A 19,090-nucleotide genomic window follows, 5' to 3' on the forward strand; every position below is an offset into this window, starting at 1 on the left:
TTCTTCTTTAATAATTCAATATGATCATTACTGGCATTTTTGCTTTCATAACTTCAAATCATATCCTTGTCAACCCCTTTTTTAAACTCTGCTTCGATCCTGCTTTATGCCTTACCGGTCTCTTTGCCACCAATTTATAGTGCTAACTATTAAAACAGTTAAACCAAAGACAATAGCAAATAATGGAAGTTTGCTTATGAAGAGTCAACAATATAGTAGGAAGAACATGTGATTACCTATGTAGGTAGATTGGAGGTATACAAAGTGCCACATTTCATACATCCTCCATATTGAGTTAGGTCAGGACAATGTGGGCAATGTTTGGTCTTGCACTATCTTGTCGAAAGGTAACATCACAGAGACCTGAGAGATGGGGGTGCAGCTACCAGCCTTCATGCCTGAGAAATGTAACACCTGCTGACAAAATTACTGGCTATGCAAACCAAATATGGTCATGTTGTGTCCCAATGGCACCTCATATCATCACAACACATGCTGAGCTCACATGGCAATGAAAAATGCAATTTGGCAACATTCATTCTCCTCCAAGTCTCTACACACGGTTAAGTCTGTGGTGATGCAGTATACAAAACTGGAACTCTTCTGGAAAGGTGATATGGTACAATTCCTGTGCCCAGTGTTGTCATTGGATGGCCACCGTCAGGGTCTTGCAACAGACTAGCCCATTTCTTGTCTCAAGGTAAAAAGACACAGCTTTATGATCTTGCATGGTCAAGCAAACATGTCTGTCGTCTAGGTAATAGTCATGTGAGGGAGAGGGTGAGTGCTTTCCTCTCCCGCAACTATCCTGCAGACCTTGTCAACAAACAGATTTCCCGAGCAATACATTCCTCCCCGTCCAACAACAATGTTCCTACCCCCAGACCACACAGAAGCATCCCCCTTGTCACCCAATAATATACTGGCCTCGAAAACATCAACAAATTACTCCGCCAGGGATATGACTTTCTCAAGTCAACCCCTGAAATGAGATCATCCCTTGACAAAATTCTCCCCACACCACCCAGAGTTGCCTTTCGTCACCCCCCTAACCTCCGTAACATCCTTGTTAAACCCTACAATATTCCCAGACTACCTTCTCTACCTAGCGGTTCCTACCCCTGTAACCGACCCCGCTGCAAAACCTGCCCCATGCATCCCCCCACAACCACCTACTCCAGCCCCGCTACTGGTAAAACATACGCAATTCAAGGCAGGGCCACGTGTGAAACTACACATGTCATTTATCAACTGACATGCCTGCACTGCACAGCCTTTTACATCAGCATGACAACAACTAAACTGGCTGAGCGCATGAACGGACACAGACGAACTGTCCGCCTAGGAGATGCCCAATACCCAGTAGCGGAGCATGCCCTCCAGCATAATTCTAGGGATCTAGGAACCTGCTACACCGTATGTGCCATTTGGCTTCTTCCACCCAACACCAGTCCCTCTGAACTGCGGAGATGGGAACTTGCACTCCAACACATCCTTTCATCCCGCCATCCCCCTGGACCGAACCTACGTTAAACAACCTCACACCCATTTACTCTTCAGTCTTATCCTCTTTCCCTTTCCTCTTTAGCCATTCACGCATCTTTTCATCCTACATAGTTGTGTTTATCTTTATACTATATACCTCTTTACTTCTGTATGCATCCTCTTTGGTTTGAAGCTGGCACAGTACTTACAGTAGAATATCTTTGGCTTCCCTCTGACAACCATGCCTCCATCCTTGCTACCCTCCCTATTTTCCTTTCCCTGTTGCTTCATAACCTGGGTTGTGAGTAACTGAATCTCCTTTCCCTTCTTCCCTTTCTTTCCCCTCTCCCCTCCCCGATGAAGGAACATTTGTTGCAAAAGCTAGGAATGTAAATTTTCAGTTCTGTTTTGTGTGTATCTATCGGCTGTACTGAGCTGAGGTAAGTACTGGCCAGCCCCTCTATCTCTTTGTTAGTATTTGTTTCACATCTTTATATGAGATTTTCCTCTAATAGTCATGTGAGGCTGTTTAAATCCTGCACTGAGTATTGCCCTCTTGAATACACCAATTCCATATCTGCATGACACATGAAATCCCGTCCAACAATATCATAGAACGATAAACTGGTATCTTGATTGGCTAAGGTCCTACTGGTGTCTAATTCCACCAAATTTCTCCTTTTTGACAAGGCATAATGTCATATTCTTACAAAAATGAACATTCAAATGTAATTTCTGAATGAGAATCCTGTTATGTATTATTTCTTTAAATACATAATACAGATAGCATTATTCCTAGCTATTTACTGCAGTTATACTTAAATGCTAATCATTTGCACTGCATCTCCAGTTCTAACACTGGCAGAGTTGGCAGAGTTAGAACAGTCTGTCAGCTGCTTTGAACCTGCATACGTTCGCTTTGGTCTTACCATCATTGTGGGAAAAATGAAGGCATTTACACAACCTGGCCCAGGATTAGCTCTACCTGAGTTCAATATCTCTATCCTACATACAACATTGGAGCTGGTTGAGCACTTTTCACATCTCAGAAGCAGTTTGTCTAAACAGTTCACCTGTGAACAAGATGTTGATAACAGAATTGGGGCTGCCCATGCAGCTTTTGGGTGGTTAATACACAGTCTTCATGGATAAAGACCTAAAGCTGCACACACAATTCATGGTGCACAGAACTGTTGTCATTTCTATACTCTATAATTGCTGTGAAACTTTGACACTTTATCACCTTGAAATCAAGAAACTTGAGAGCTTCGGTAAAAAAAAAGAAAAAAAAGAACTGGTAGATCTTGAACACTAAGTGAGAGGACCTTCAAAACAGCACTGAGGGGCAACCATTGTTCCTCATCAAATGAGGTGGTTAAGCCATGTTCGTTGCACGATTGATGAAAGGCTTCCCCGCCAAATCCTTCATAGCAAACTCTGCTCTGGCAGTAGACCTCATGGAGCCCCTCTCAGGTGCTTTGAGGACCAGGTAAAACTCACCACGAATACTACTGGCATAAAACATACAAACTTGACAAACTTGGGGGAATGGGTTGTGGGCCGCTTACTGTGAAAGAGCCCTACATCCGCCACTGTCAACTTATTTGAAGGAGAATGCTGCAAACACAAAAGGGGCAAGTGACATGCAAGAAGGCTCCTAAAGTTACAGCCCTGGCCGCCTCCTACCATTCAGTGCGATTGGTTTGTTCAGCCACCGGAAACACATCCAAAAGCTGAGTTGAAATGCTCATTATTTGCAGGAAGAAGCTGTGCATACTCTGATCCGAGTTGCAGCCAATTATCATGTGCATACCCTAACATGTTGGACACTTCAATATGATTTAAAGTAAGCTGCACGCTGCCTTCATTCTGTTGCAATTTTAATGGCTAGCAGTGTAGTTTACACTTTCGCCTTCCATGCAATGACCTCCATTTGAAAGACTGCCATCTCACTGTTTTTCCAGAAAAGAACAACATTATGGTCTGCATAACTTTGTACACTTTATCTATATTCTTAGCTAATTCTCTTTTACTGCCATCAGAACAACACAGAACTCAACATAAAATATTAAAAATTGTTTGGACAACGAATTACGAGGAAGTGATTAATAAAAATGGTTAACAGTCATGACAGAGGCAGTTTAGCCTTAGCAGGTTATTCTATCTCAAGACACTTCTTACATACCCACTCTGATTACTACGTTATGTGCCTGAAGATGAAATTGTATTTTAAAATTATTCACAGTTAGCAAAAAACGACAAATGCAGCTGACTAAAAACATATAAAAAATGGGAGAGAGAGAACTGTTTTTAACCTCAACAATAAGAGTACCAGATTCCTGTGCTTTCAAGGCTAAAATTAGCCTGGATTTCAAATAATGGAAGGAAACAAGGTAACTGAGTGGTCAACAAACACAAAAAAATGTAAGTATATTAAGCATACATAGTAACACTGATTTATTTGCAGCAAAACATTTTCAACATGAATACAACATCATAAATCAAAATAATTTTATGCTGCCCACCTATTGTTTCAAACTTTATGCTTAAACTCTACAGTATACGGGTATAAAAAGGGAAAGGAAGAGAATTGCTAGAAACACTGAAAAAATCTTATACGAGAAACTAGTGCAGAAATGTTACAATTTGCTAGAAGAATCCAAGAATGACAACCTGAAATTGGGAATCCCTGGAGGAAAGACACATTCTTTTTCTGAAGCACTACCAAGAAAATTTAGAAATCCGGCATTTGAAATTGACTGCAGAATGATTCCACTGGCATCAAAATATATTTCATGTAAAGATCTTTAAGTTATTGTAATCATCATGGAGACATTATCATCCAACTATCATATGGGAAAATTACAGATTTTGTTAGTGGTCGGCATGGTAAGACATGCTGTGAAATATTACTAAATGCCTTCTCTGAAAACTACCTATAACAGATGCGTTGGAATCCCACTCATGATGGAAATATACTCAATAAACTAGTGTAGGCATGTGCATTCAAATACAGAGATAAGTAAACAGGCAGAAAATGCTGCTGTTGGCAACACCTATATAAGACAAGTGTCAACGCAGTTGTTAGATCGGGTATTGTTGCTACAATGGCAGGTTATCAAGATTTACGTGAGTTTGAGCATGACCGACAGGATACAGCATCTCCGATGTAGCAATGAAGTGGGGATTTTCCTGACTACCACTTCACAAATGAACTGAGAATATCAGGAATCTGGTAAAACATCAAATCTCCAACATCGGCTGCTGCTGGAAAGAGATCCTGTAAGAATGGGACCAATGATGACTGAAGATAATTGTTCAACATGACAAAGTACAACCATTCCACAAATTGCTGCAGATTCCAAAGCTGGGCCATTAACAAGTGTCACTGTGTGAACCATTCAACGAAACATCATCAATATGGTCTTTCTGAGCCAAAGGCCCACTTCTGTACCCTTGACGACTGCACGACACAGTTTTACACCTTGCCTGGGTGAGTCAACATTGATATTGGACTGCTGGTGATTGGAAACATGTTGCCTGTTTGGACAAGTCTCATTTCAAATTGCATTGAGTGGATGGATGTGTATGGGTACGGAGACAACCTCATGAATCCATGGACCCTGCATGTCAGCAGAGGACTGTATGACTCTTGACAGGTGATACATACGAAAGCATCCTGTCTGATCACCTGCATCCATTCATGTCCACTGTGCATTCTGACAGACTTCGTCAATTCCAGCAGAAAAATCAGACACTCCACATGTCCAGAATTGCTACAGAGTAGCTCCAGGAACACACTTCTGAGTTTGAACACTTCCGCTGGCCATCAAACTCCCCACACATGAACATTATTGAGCATATCTGGGATGCCTTGTGACGTGCTGTTCACAGGAGATCTCCACCACATCGTACTCTTATGGATTTATGGACAGCCCTGCAGGATTCATGGTGTCAATTCCCTTCAGCACTATTCCAGACATTAGTCGAGCCCATGCCACATCACGTTGCGCAACTTCAGTGTGTTCATGGGGGTCCTACACAATATTGGGCTGGTGTACCAATTTCTTTGGCTCTTTCTTCAGTGTATACTGTATCTAATGGCAACAAATAGATCTGACCTCTTTCAACTAGAAAAGGCAGAAAGATACATATATATGTTCAGTGAACTATATATACCCCCATGTCCTAACTCGATGAGGAACTTTAAACTTTCAGCACAGGACAGGAGCATGTAGAGCAACGATGGCCCAAGATTAACCCTGCTGTTCTGTTCACTTTTACTTGACATATATACTGTTCGGGTCAATATGACCCGACATATCAAAATGCTTTAGAAACATAAATTTTGGTACAGTTTTAGCTATCGACATTGTTGTTCTATTCCAGTACCTTGTTAGTAATAATAATAATAATAATAATAATAATAATAATGGTAATAATAATAATAATAACAATGCATACAACTTTATTGAGGGATATTTTTCATTTAAATATGCACATAAATTTGAAACAACAGACAGTTTCCATTACAGGCATTCAACTTAGAAAGCACTACAGTTTTTCCATACTTCTATTCTTATTGTTGACAGTTTAGACGTAAGTATTGACATTTTCTAACAACAGACAGTTGTCATTACAGATATTCATCTTAGAGCACACTACAGTACAGAACACACTACAGTTTTTTTATTACATTCCAACATAGAAAGCACTACAACTTTAGAATCCTCTCTTCTTACTGATTGTAGTTTAGGCACAAGTATTCACATAAATTTGAAACAACAGAATTTTCAATACAATCATCTTATAAAATACTACAGTTCTTTTCTTACTGCTTGCACTGTGGACACAAGTAGGTTACATGTTTCTTGCAAATATGTTTACTACATTTTCCACACACCATGTTTGTTTTATTGTCATTACTTGATGGACAGAACTTACAGCGTGCACGTTTTGTAGATTTTCTTGTTGTTACCGATTCTGACACACCACCCACATCATTCGGGTTTTGGATGCTTGTGACCATTCTCAAAGAATCTTCTGTTCTTGGGAAATGCGTTCTTGATGCAATATGTTCTTTTATCAGTGACTTTCCAAGTTCCTCCAAGAATATTCTCCTTCTAGTCAATTTGCTTGCATTCCAATTAGGGTCAACCGAAATCCACAAAACGTATGCATTATAAGCAGAAACATCAAGAATATTGTAGAAAACTATCATTGGCCACCTATTACTTTTTCGTTTGCATGTATATGTACCTAATAACTGATCAAGCGTGTCTACAGCACCTTTGGTTGAATTATAGTCCAAAATCATTTTTGGCTTCTTATCAGCCCTGTCACTGATTTCCGCATCATGGTGGAGAGTGCTCATAAGTACAACATTCTTGTGTCTCTTAGGAATATAATTAACCACAGTAGTGTCATTTGTGAAGTAAAATGAAGAGCTGTGTACCTCCTTGTTGGTCATTTTGTGTGGAAGCTCCGGCTTATTTTTCCGTATAGTTCCCAACATAGTCAATTTCCTTTTCAGAAGCAGCTGCCCCAAATTGTACGACGTAAAAAAGTTGTCACACGTGATATTCTGACCACGTAACTCAGAAGTGAGATCAGATACCACCCTCATTCCCTGATTTCTTTCTGGTGCCGCTCCACTCACCTTTCCTGTATAAATTTGGGCTTTCAGTACGTATGAAGTTTTGCTGTCACACATGGTCCATATTTTGATCCCATATTTTGCCGGTTTACTTGGGATATACTGCTTGAATGGACAGCGACCTCTAAATGCTACTAACTGCTCGTCAACAGTAACATTTTCTCCTGGATTATACAGTTTAGGAAGGACCTCTACCCACTTCTCCCAAATACTACGAATTGCGGCAAGTTTGTCAGTACGTCGTCTTTCCTCTCTAGTAGATTTCTTGTCAAATCGCAGGACACGTGATATCTTACAGAATGTTTCATGAGACATGGTTGCTCGAAATATGTTTCGCCCAGTATCTTTATCCCACAAACTTTTTGTAGACTCCCCATGAGATCGATATACACCCGCTAGGAGTAAGAGTCCTAAGTATGCATGGAAAACAGAACCATCAATATCTGTCCACTGTTCACCATAAACTCGCTGCCCTTCAATATTTGTCATCTCTATTATTTCATTTTGAAGCGCTGTGTGAAATACTGCTTCAAATGAACATTTTACATCAGATATTCTGCTGACTGCATACCTGGTAACTCCTGGGGTACTCTTGATGATGTTCGAAGCTGGTAGGCGACCATGTTGTGCTGGTGGATGCAACTGCCATTCTATATTCCCATTTTTAGAAAGAAAAGTCTCTACACTATTTTGTATGGGCTGTGGACTGTCGTAACTGTCATCGGAACACTCGCTTTCAGATGCATTGCTGATGTGATCTTCAAACTCAGAAAGTGATCCTTCATCTGGTGAGGCATTTACTATTTCTTCCAACTCACGATCATTCAATGGTCTCATCGCCATGGTGTCACAAGTCAAACTGGGCAGAAACAAAGCATTCCAATTATTGAGAACTGCCAATTATTATTTCCTGGGGAAAGCAACAAACAAGCCCATTGTTGTGAACGCATGGAGCTTTAGGTGATTGTTGAGAGTAAGTTGGAATGATGCAGTCACTATTCCCACACAACACAACAAAAATAATTTTCGCCATTTCCAGATTTTAGAAATAAATACGAGTTACACTAAACATATTTGTGTCGGGTCATTATGACCCGAACATTACATATGCAACTATTACAGTTGAAGCCCAAACTTCTTAAACTTTTTTAAAACCTTTTAAAACACATGCTGCTCATCCATTTTCAGACAAAGTCACAAAGTTTCATAAATATATATTGGTATTTACATAATGTAAAATAACGTTCATATTCGTTTCGGGTCATATAGACCCGAACAGAACAGCAGGGTTAAGAGAATTGTTGACCATGCACTGAACAGTTCATAATGGGAGTGACCCTCTATGGTAAACAGTCATTTTGCAGAAACTTCTAGGGGAACACTAATTACTGCATAACAGGTGTAAAACAAAGCATTGGCCTTACGGTAGATAAATGCTGAATGAAACTCATTTGACTGTCAAGAGTGCACTGTGTGAAACCTTCAGTGACTACCATAGCAGAATACTGTCAAATGATCTTTCACAAAATCCAAAGAAATTCTAGTCATATGTAACGGCTGTTAGTGGTACCTAAGTTAGTGCCTTGTTCCTGACAAATAAGATGAACTGGAACTGAGGATAGCAAAGCATAAGCTGAAATCCTTAACTCTGTTTTCAAATGTTCCTTTACAAAGGGAAACCCAGGAAAATTGCCACGATTTAACCCTCATGCCCCTGAAAAGATGACTAAACTCAGTATTAGTGTCAGTGGTGTTGAGAAACAGTTAAAATTGTTAAAATCGAACAAAGCTCCTGGGCTTGGTGGAATCCCTGTCAGATTCTATATTCAATTTGTGGCCGAGATAGCCTCTCTTCTAACTATAACCTATCATAGATCCCTCAAGCAAAAAATCAGGCCCAGTTCTTTGAAAAAAGCACAGGTCACACCTATCTGCAAGATGGGTAGTAGAAGTGATCCAAAAAATACTGTCCAATGTCTTTCACATCTATTTGTTGTAAAATCCTAGAACATAATCAGAATTCATAGTGAGAGACATTGTACAGAGTGACCTTCTCCATGTCAACCAGCACGGATTCCAGAAACATCGATCATCTGAAACCCAACTCTCACTTTTCTCACGTGACACACTGGAAGATTTGAACCAAGGCAGTCAGGTTAAATGCAGTATTTCTTGATTTCGGAAAAGTATTTGACTTGGTACCACTACTGTGCTTATGGTCAAAAGTCCAATCATATGGGGTATCAAGTGAACCTTATGGATGGACTGGAGGCTTTTTGGTAGGGTGGACACAGCATGTTATATTCGATCAAGACTCATTGTCAAAGACTGAAAGTAATTTCAGGTCTGCCTAACGAAAGTGTTTTGGGACGCATGCTGTTCATGTTATATATTAATGATGTTGTGACAATATTAATAGTAACCTCATATTTTTTTACAGATGATGCAATTATCTGTGATGAAGTACTGTTTGAAAGAGGCTGCATAAATGTCCAGTCAGATGTTAATAAGATTTCAAACTGGTACAAAGATTGGCAATTTGCTTTAAATGTTCTGAAATGTAAAACTGTGCACTTCACAAAAAGAAAAAAATATAGTATCCTGTTGTTGTTGTTGTTGTTGTTGTTGTTGTTGTTGTTGTCGTCGTCGTCTTCTTCAGTCCAAACACTGGTTTGATGCAGTTCTCCATGCTACTCTATCCTATGCAAATTGCTTCATCTCCGAGTAACTACTGCAACCTACATCCTTCTGAATCTGTTTAGTGTATTCATCCCTTGGTCTCCATCTACAATTTTTACCCTCTGCACTTTCCTCCAATACTAAATTGATGATTCCTTGATGCCTCAGAATGTGCCCTACCAACCGATCCCTCCTTCTAGTCAAGTTGTGCCACAAATTCCTCTTCTCCCCAATTCTATTCAGTACTTCCTCATTTCTTCATTAGTTACATGATCTACCCCATCTAATCTTTAGCATTCTTCCGTAGCACTACATTTCGAAAGCTTCTATTCTCTTCTTGTCTCAAGTAGATACTGTCCATATTTCACTTCCATGCGTGGCTACACTCCATACAAATCCATTCAGAAATGACTTCCTGACACTTAAATCTATACTTGATGTTAAATTTCTCTTCTTCAGAAACACTTTCCTTGCCATTGCCAGTCTACATTTTATATCCTCTCCACTTGGACAATTGTCACTTATTTCACTCCCCAAATAGTAAAGCTCATCTACGACTTTAAGTGTCTCATTTCCTAATGTACTTTCCTCAGCATCACCTGGTTTAATTTGACTAGATTCCATTATCCTTGTTTTGCTTTTTTTGACGTTCATTTTATATCCTCCTTTCAAGACACTGTCCATTCTTTTCAACTGCTCTTCCAGGTCCTTTGCTGTCTCTGACAGAATTACAATTTCATCGGCAAACCTCAGAGCTTTTATTTCTTCTCTATGGATTTTAATTCCTACTCCAAATTTTTCTTTTGTTTCCTTTACTGCTTGCTCAATATACAGATTGAATAACATTGGGGATAGGCTGCAACCCTGTCTCACTCCCTTCCCACCACTGCTTCCCTTTCATGCCCCTCAACTCTCGTAACTGCCATCTGGTTTCGGTACAAATTGTAAATAGCCTTTCGCTCCTTGTGTTTTACTCCTGCCGCCTTTAGAATTTGAAAGAGTGTATTCCAGTCAGCATTGTCAAAAGCTTTCTCTAAGTCTACAAATGCTAGAAATGTAGGTTTGCCTTTCCTTAATCTTTCTTCTAAGCTAAGTCGCAGGGTCAGTATCCCCTCAGGCGTTCCAACGTTTCTATGGACTTCAAACTCATCTTCACTGAGGTCAGCATCTACCAGTTTTTCCATCCATCAGTAAAGAATTCGTGTTAGTATTTTGCAGCCATGACGTCTTTCACTTTTCTGCATTCCCTTCTTTGCTTAGAACTGGTTTTCCATCTCAGCTCATGATATTCATACAAGTGGTTCTCTTCTCTCCGAAAGTATCTCTAATTTTCCTGTAGACAGTATATCTTACCCCTAGTGATATATGCATCTACATCCTTACAGTTGTTCTGCAGCCATCCCTGCTTGGCCATTTTGCACTTCCTGCTGATTTCATTTTTGAGACGTTTGTACTCCTTTTGCCTACTTCATTTATTGCGTTTTTATATTTCCTCCTTTCATCAATTAAATTCAGTATCTCTTCTGTTACCCAAAGATTTCTACTAGCCCTCGTCTTTTTACCTACTTGATCATCTGCCGCCTTCACTATTTCATCTCTCAAAATTACCCATTCTTCTTCCACTGTATTTCTTTCCCCTATTCTTGTCACCGTTCCCTAATGCTCTCTCTGAAACTGTCTGCAATATCCGATTCTTTCAGTTTATCCATGTCCCAGCTCCTTAAATTCCCACCTTTTAGCAGGTTCTTCAGTTTTAATTTACAGTTCATAAAGAATTGATTGTGGTCAGAGTCCACATCTTCCTCTGGAAATGTCTTACAGTTTAAAACCCGGTTCCTAAAATTCTGTCTTACCATTATATAATCTATCTGAAACCATCCAGTGTCTCCAGGCCTCTTCCATGTACACAACCTTCTTTCATTATTTTTAAACGAAGTATTAGCTATGATTAAGTTATGCTCTGTGCAAAATTAGATCAGGTGGCTTCCTCTTTCATTCCTTACCCCCATTCTATATTCGCCTACTCCTTTTTCTTTTCTTCCTTTGCCTACTTCGAACTCCAGTTCCCTATGACTATTAAATTTTCGTCTCCCTTCACTATCTGAATAATTTCTTTTATCTCATCATACATTTCTTCAATATCTTCATCAGAGCTAGTTGGCATATTAACTTGTACTACTGTGGTAGGCATGGGCTTTGTGTCTATACAACAATGCATTCACTATGCTGTTCGTAGTAGCTTACCTGTGCTCCTGTTTTTTTATTCATTATTAAACCTGGTCCTGCATTACTCCTATTTGATTTTGTATTTATAACTCTGTATTTGTCTGACCAGAAGTCTTGATCCTTCTGCCACCTAACTTCACCGATTCCCACTATTTAGCTTTAACCTATCCATTTACCTTTTTAAATTTTCTAACCTACCTGTCCAATTAAGGGATCTAACATCCCACACTTCAATCCGAAGAACACCAGTTTTCTTTCTCCTAATAACGGCATCGTCCTGAGTAGTCCCCATTCAGAGAGCCGAATAAGGTACTATTTTACCTCCAGAATATTTTACCAAAGAGGACGCCATTATCATTTATCCATACAGTAAAGCTGCATGCCCTTGGGAAAAATTACAGTTGTAGTTTCCCCTTGCTCTCAGCCATTTGCAGTAGCAACACATCAAGGCCGTTTTGGTTAATGTTACAAGGCCAGATCAGTCAGTCATCCAGACTGTTGCCCCTGTAACTACTGAAAATGGTGCTGCCCCTCTTCAGGAACCAAACATTTGTCTGGTCTCTCAACAGATACACCTCCGTTATGGTTGCACCTAAGGTACAGCTATCTGTATCGCTGAAGCATGCAAGCTTCCCCACCGACGGCAAGGTCCACGGTTCATGGGAAGAGTATCCTATAACTGTAATATCACAGAATCACAGTTGAGATCAGCCAACTCATACCAATACCTAGGTGTAACATTTTGTAGGGATATGAAATGGTATGATCATACAGGTGTTTATGTGGGTTAAGAAAATGGTAGACTTCAGCTTGTTGATAGATTACTGGGGAAGTGCAATCAGTCTACAAAGGAGATTGCTTACAATTTACTCATGCGATGCATTCTGTAACACTAGTCAAGTGTGTGTGACCCATACCAAATAGGAATAATGGGGGATACTGAATGTATACCAAGAAGGGTTTGTTTGACCCATGGAAGGATGGTACAGTGACACTGAAGAAAATGAACTGGCAGACTCTTAAAGATAGATGTAAACTGTCCAGAACACGTCTGCTAACAAAGTTTCAAGAACCAGCTTTAAATAATGACTCTAAGAAGATTGGGTTTAATGTCCCGTCAACATCAAGGTCATTATAGATGGAGGACAAGCTCGGATTGTGTTAAGGATGGGGAAGGAAATTGGCCATGTCCTTTCAAAGAATCCATCCAAGTATTTGCCTGGTGTGGTTTAGAGAAAGCATGGGAAACCTAAATCCAGATGGCTGTACCTGGGTTTGAACCATCGTCCTCCCAAATGTGTGTCCTGTAAGTGACTCTAGAAACATACTACATCCCCTCCATATTGTTCACAAAGATATCGTGATGACAAGATTAGAATAAATTCAACGTGTACGGAGCCATTCAATCAAACATTCTTCCTGCGCTCCATACATAAATGGAAGGGGAAGAAAACTTAATAACTGGTACAATGGAACATTCCCTCTGCTATCCACTTCACAGTGGTTTGTAGAGTAGACCTGTTGATGAAATGTAAGGGGTGTTCATTTTACTTGTGGCAACTGTCGGTCACAAGCAGATTAGTGTGGTGAGCAAAATTGAAGTGTATTTAAGTAGCTGACGACCTTGCAGATATTAACTTCCACACACAATTTGTCTTGATTTCACATACATGACATTACACAAGGACTTGGTGCAAACTGCTTTTTTTCTGTAGCTTTTCCTTTCTCCACATGCTTCTCCATACATGATGTAAGTGTATGAGCCACAGCTAACCACATTACTTGTAATGCCAATTTGCTGACAGTTTAAAATCATCCAGTTTATTTGTGTTTTATTTCACTAGTAATGTTCTGCAGATGCTCATGTATGCCTCTGCACAGAGTTATGACGTCATTTGAAGCTGGCAGTCAGCTTTGAGCCATGACATACTGATATTGTGACTTGCAACATATGTGAGCAGAGAGAGCGAGAGCGAGATATCAACACTAACACTAGTTATTTTGAATTTATGTCACTTTTTGGGATGTTAGTTGTGACAGGTTGACCTGTAGCGTAGCCAGAGATCTGGGTTTGACGAGAAAGTCACAGTTTTGTCATCAACTGGCAGTGTCAACAAATGTGATGTTCTGGTACCGTAATTAATAATAATCATACATTTTTATGGCACTTAGTTTATGCATCTTGAATTTCAGTTTAAGTCTGAAGTTTTGATGTCACATGCAAAAGAGGGGGGAGGGGTGAAGTTACCAGCAGGTTCTATACTTCAAAGCTGACTTTCTCCAAGGATAAATGATGATACAAGAAGGAGTTGTACGGAAGTAGTCAATGAAGCCATCAGACATGTTTCGTGAACTTGTCAATTCATCCAAATTGTAATACCAAGTAATTTACAAGCAATAAAAATAAAAATCAAACTGTGCTAGATGAAGTTGAAATATAATGTATAACGATTACTTTGACAGAAGAAATCTTACAGTCCTACAACTTATGTAATGGTTTCCTGTGGTAATATAACAGCAGCACCTTTTTCACAGCTCACATAAAAACGAATACCACATGTAACATACAATTGCTAACAGTAGTTCTGCCATGCACCCTAGGAGCTGAGTACATTAAAAAAGGTTAGTCACCTTACTACTGGTTCCTTCTAACTGGTTATTAATTTCAGTTACAGTTGCAACTGAACAGAAAACAATATTAAGTGATGAATGTGACTGGAATAAAATAGTTATGATTACTCAATAGTTGCTGTCTGGACATTGTGTCTGTTTTTGCAAGACTCACCTTGGCAGAGTTCTGTTAGTAACAGATATTCTGTCATCCCATTGCCAGATTTTGTTTTGTCAATGCAGGCTGCTGATAAAAACTGAAGAATATTTGGATGCCCTGAAAGTTTCTTCTGAGTAAAATGTTAAGGGCAACAGGGAAGATTTTTAAATATATGGGAGATTATCATACAGCAAAGCATTCAAGTATCTAGCAAATATTAATGTCGAATACAATTTGAAACTTAGATAAGTGGACTTTACTCAGAGAGAGAGAGAGAGAGAGAGAGAGAGAGAGAGAGAGAGAGAGAGAGATATTGCATTTATTGGAAAATACGTTGTTAAACATTGAATTCCTTCAGAAATAAAACTTAATGTTGTCCTACATTAAAGGATACAAGTATTGTTATTTCTTGTACAATATTTCTGTTTGTATTTTCATCTGCTGCCATAAGTCTCTGCAAAAAGAAAACATTTGACATTTGGATGAAATATTCTGAAATGTTTTACTTAATAAATACATAGTTCCAAACACAGAAAATTTAAAATGAATACATCAAAAACCATGAAAATCTTTTCAGTGAAGCACTCAAACACTTCACACAAGAAGTAAATTAGGAAACAAATCTCACACAAAAATTGCCCAAATGTTTACAGTAACTGGTTTTAAAATAGTTATTTACAAAAAATTCTTATCCAAAAAGTTACTGCTTCAAATCAAAAAGTTGCTGCTTCAAAACTATGCTAGTCTCATACTGCCCAGTTCCCAAAGGCTTTACGAAATAGGCTAACATTTTTTTTACGGTGCAGTTTATGTGTACTCTCAACATACAAACGTCAGGAGATTTTTCATGTCATGTTTAGACAAACTTTCTATGATGTCTTTGTTTCATTTTAATGTATGTCTAAGACTCATTCCACACCTCTGAAGTTTCTCCTTTTCAATGGGCTCTACGAGGCACAATGGCTGAACACACACTGCAGTTGCTCAAGGGAAAGTGCCAAAGTGTTCAAACTGCAAAAACAAAGACTTATATTTGCCAGCAACAATGATAAACCATTATCTTGGTTACCATAGTACTACCTCTCTGCTTTGCACGTTGACAACTTGCATAATATGACAGCGCTCAGGATGGCACAATGTGACAATACGTTCAGCTGACAGGTTTACTTGTATGTGCCATATATCGCGTACACGATCAGTTCGCTGTGATATTTTTTGTGTTGAAGCACCTACCTTCAGAGCATATTCTTTCCCCGTACTTGGATCCTGAGCTACGAATACAAAAGCCGATCCTCCTGCAATTTAAAAAAGAATATATCAGAAATGTTAATGCCCACATGAAACGTCAAACACAAGTTATTTGACAGTTGCGTTATTATATTTTCTGTCCGAGTATCATCAGGAGTCTGTACTATGGTACAGGAAAGCAATGTCTTTTGGTTTTCAATCTCTCTAACTGTACCGCCAAGAGGAAAAAAAATTTAAGAGAAAAAATAAGATTATACATGCCTTCTGCTATGACTTTTTTCACTCGCAGCTTCACATTTCCTAATTCCACTATTTGCCCAACTAACTCATTTTCTGCTCCTGCTGCATATGTACTGCTATTAAAATAACCCATTGCCGATCTGAAGAGTTCAGACATGGTTTTAAAAAAATACTTTTACTACACAACTTTCCTTAGCAGCATAACAACTCCACTCCACCAACCCCCTTAAGCGTACGGCCCCTTAAGTTCCGGTCAACAGAAAATCGAGATCTTTACTTCGATAATAACGATTGTTGGTCTGAGAAAAAGGATACAGAAATCAACCCAGTCACGTAAAAACCATAAATATCTGCTAGTTTGTCAAGTTGTTAGCTTTGTCGTTGTTGCAGACGCGTCAGTATGGTACAACAACTGTGCTAACCACATACTCTTTTTTGTTATGAAGCCCGGTAATCAAAATGAAATCTTTCTTCGGCTTCAATCACAGCTAAAAGATAGTAACTTCGTTCAAAATCATTAAAACGGAATATTTTCAGAATATTCTCTGCATTCGATATGCCAAATGTTTTAAATGTTGGTAACAATCGAAGAGCGACCGAATAGACTTCTTCCATATGTTCAAAACATTAAAATGAGTGACGTATCTTTAGCGATGAACTTCTTTCCGTAACAGTTCGTAAACATGCACAATGCCACACACGTGCGAATTTGAAGTTGATGTGTAATGTGAGTGTTTCGACTGATGTGTTATTTTCCTCAGTTTTTTTAAAGTTTTGTGAACAACATGGCCAAACTATGCTTGAGTGAGTAATATACTTATATGATGTTCAGTATTTCATAGATTTGTTGATATGTTGATGATATATTGTGATCTCCACTAGAAAAAACCAGCAAGCGCATTCCTGCGCGGAAGAGGTACAAAATTGAAAAGAAAGTACGAGAACATAACAGAAAACTGAGACGAGAAGCGAAGAAAAACCCTAAGAAGAGTAAGTACTTCTATATACGTTGCGAAGCATTGTTAAGTACATGGCAGTGTGTTCCTCCCTCTGTACCAGTTATTAGGGCTTTTCCCGTAACATTGAATCATAGAGTGTGGGAAAAATGATTGTTTAAATGTCCCTATATGTGCTGTAATTAATGTAATCTTATGCTCACGATCCCTATGGGAGCGATATGTAGGAGGTTTTAGTATATTCCTAGATCTCTCGGGTAAAACAAACTTGTGACCATTTGTGCTGCCCTTCTTGGTATACGTTAAATATCCCCTGCTAGTACTATTTGGTACAGGTCACAAATACTTGAGCAGCATACTTGGAAGGGGTCGTATGAGTGATTTGTAAACAAGATAGAGTCTCTCTGTTCATCCCACCTCAAGTTCCTACGAAGTTTACACACAGACAGACAGTTATAGCGTGATGTACAGTACAACCAAACAAAATTGAGTATGAAAGTTACATTTATCGAGTTATGCTAAATACTTTGTTGGATACACTTATCCAAGATTGCCTGCGATATAATGTAGCCTATTGCAAAATCTTTTCTGACACGTACTATCAGTATTCCAATTGCTGTGCATTTTTAAGCAGACATAAATGCTAACTCCCTCACATAATTATTCGTAAAGATATTGGTAGCCTATTTTTACTCTTCATTATGGCATCTTTTAGACCTAATTTCAATTGTGAAGTCATTATTGGGCCCAAAGATACAGAAAATTTTGAATTCACAGAGCTTCCCAAAATAGATCCCAATTTTATAGCGCCAAAGTACTTTATTTTCCACTTCTAAAATACTTTTTTCTGAAGGCATTCAAGATCATACACAAACAGTGTCTTTGTCTCTTCTTCTTTGGTTCTGGAATATCTGTTCGTCAGGTTTTCCTTAGGATCCTCATTGTCACCGACTTGTGGTTATGATTCAGGTCCTGGTTCTACTTTAGGGCACAGAATGTCTTTTTATTCTTCTTTGCAGTAGTTCCTGGTGTTTTTATAAAGGTAATAGCTTTGTTGTCTTGCCATTACTACTGGAATTATTGCACCAAGAAATCCAAAAATAACATGGCCTGTCTAGAGGCGCCTTCTCTAAATCTCAGTGGATAAATTAACACAGGTGATTAGGAGTTTACTCACACACATTAAATTATATCCCAGTCCAAAATTGGAAAAAAAGACAAGCAGGTGTGCTGTACTTTTTCAGCCTATGAAAACAATGAAATCTAAAGTCCTGCCATATCGAACAAACATCTACATCATTTGTCCTCACGTAATATGTAAGTGAAAAGGGTATGTTACATTAGGCAAATGATATAGGTGTGTGTTAGATATGACCGGGCTTTGAATTTCATTATTTTCATAGACTGAAAAAGTACAGCTCATCTGCTTCTATTTTCATTTTGAACTGGAATCTTAATTTAACGTATGTGAGCAAACTCCTAATCACCTGTCTTAATTTATCCACTGACTTGAACCTTAACCCAGATAACCATGATGTTCTTTTGGAAGAATGATATCACTCAGTCTTGAAATTATTTATTTCTGTAAATAATGCACTGTCGCAGTGGGCTGTAGTGCATTTTTAAATGAGGTAAGTTGTGTCAGAAATGCACTGCCACAGTCATTTTGACACTATCCATTACCGTTACTGAGAAATTGTCTCTTGAAAACAAGTTCAGTTTTACCATGGATGAATTGATTGATCTAGTTACCAAGGGGGTATGTATATTTTCTTCCATATTGTGTCGGTAATTCTGATACTGTTAACATAACATCTTAAAAGAGTAAAC

The 19,090-nt window shown here is 38.8% G+C and overlaps 2 protein-coding genes across 4 annotated transcripts in view; one reads left to right on the top strand and one right to left on the bottom strand.

Annotated features, from left to right (window-relative positions):
• Positions 1 to 16,714, bottom strand: part of LOC124606438 (cyclin-G-associated kinase) — a 246,517-nt gene extending 229,803 nt beyond the window's left edge. The window contains exons 1-4 of one of the 3 annotated variants that reach the window (XR_006978701.1): positions 16,326 to 16,714; positions 16,050 to 16,111; positions 15,211 to 15,270; positions 14,832 to 14,946 (exon numbers count right to left, since the gene is read on the bottom strand). Coding sequence is in view for 2 of the 3 variants with exons in the window: in XM_047138423.1 (XP_046994379.1) it covers positions 14,832 to 14,946; positions 15,211 to 15,270; positions 16,050 to 16,111; positions 16,326 to 16,461 (373 nt within the window). In the remaining variant the exon portion in view is untranslated. The remainder of the gene's footprint in view (positions 1 to 14,831; positions 14,947 to 15,210; positions 15,271 to 16,049; positions 16,112 to 16,325) is intronic. The other 2 variants (XM_047138423.1, XM_047138431.1) reach the window with 2 other exon arrangements.
• A 230-nt stretch (positions 16,715 to 16,944) lies between these two features.
• LOC124606458 (guanine nucleotide-binding protein-like 3 homolog) overlaps positions 16,945 to 19,090 on the top strand; it is an 87,380-nt gene continuing 85,234 nt past the window's right edge. Inside the window, exons 1-2 of the mRNA XM_047138443.1 lie at positions 16,945 to 17,108; positions 17,187 to 17,294. Of these exons, the coding sequence (XP_046994399.1) occupies positions 17,090 to 17,108; positions 17,187 to 17,294 (127 nt within the window). The 5' untranslated portion in view covers positions 16,945 to 17,089. The remainder of the gene's footprint in view (positions 17,109 to 17,186; positions 17,295 to 19,090) is intronic.

Source organism: Schistocerca americana, chromosome 1, assembly GCF_021461395.2.
Source record: "Schistocerca americana isolate TAMUIC-IGC-003095 chromosome 1, iqSchAmer2.1, whole genome shotgun sequence".
Lineage (NCBI taxonomy): Eukaryota > Metazoa > Arthropoda > Insecta > Orthoptera > Acrididae > Schistocerca > Schistocerca americana.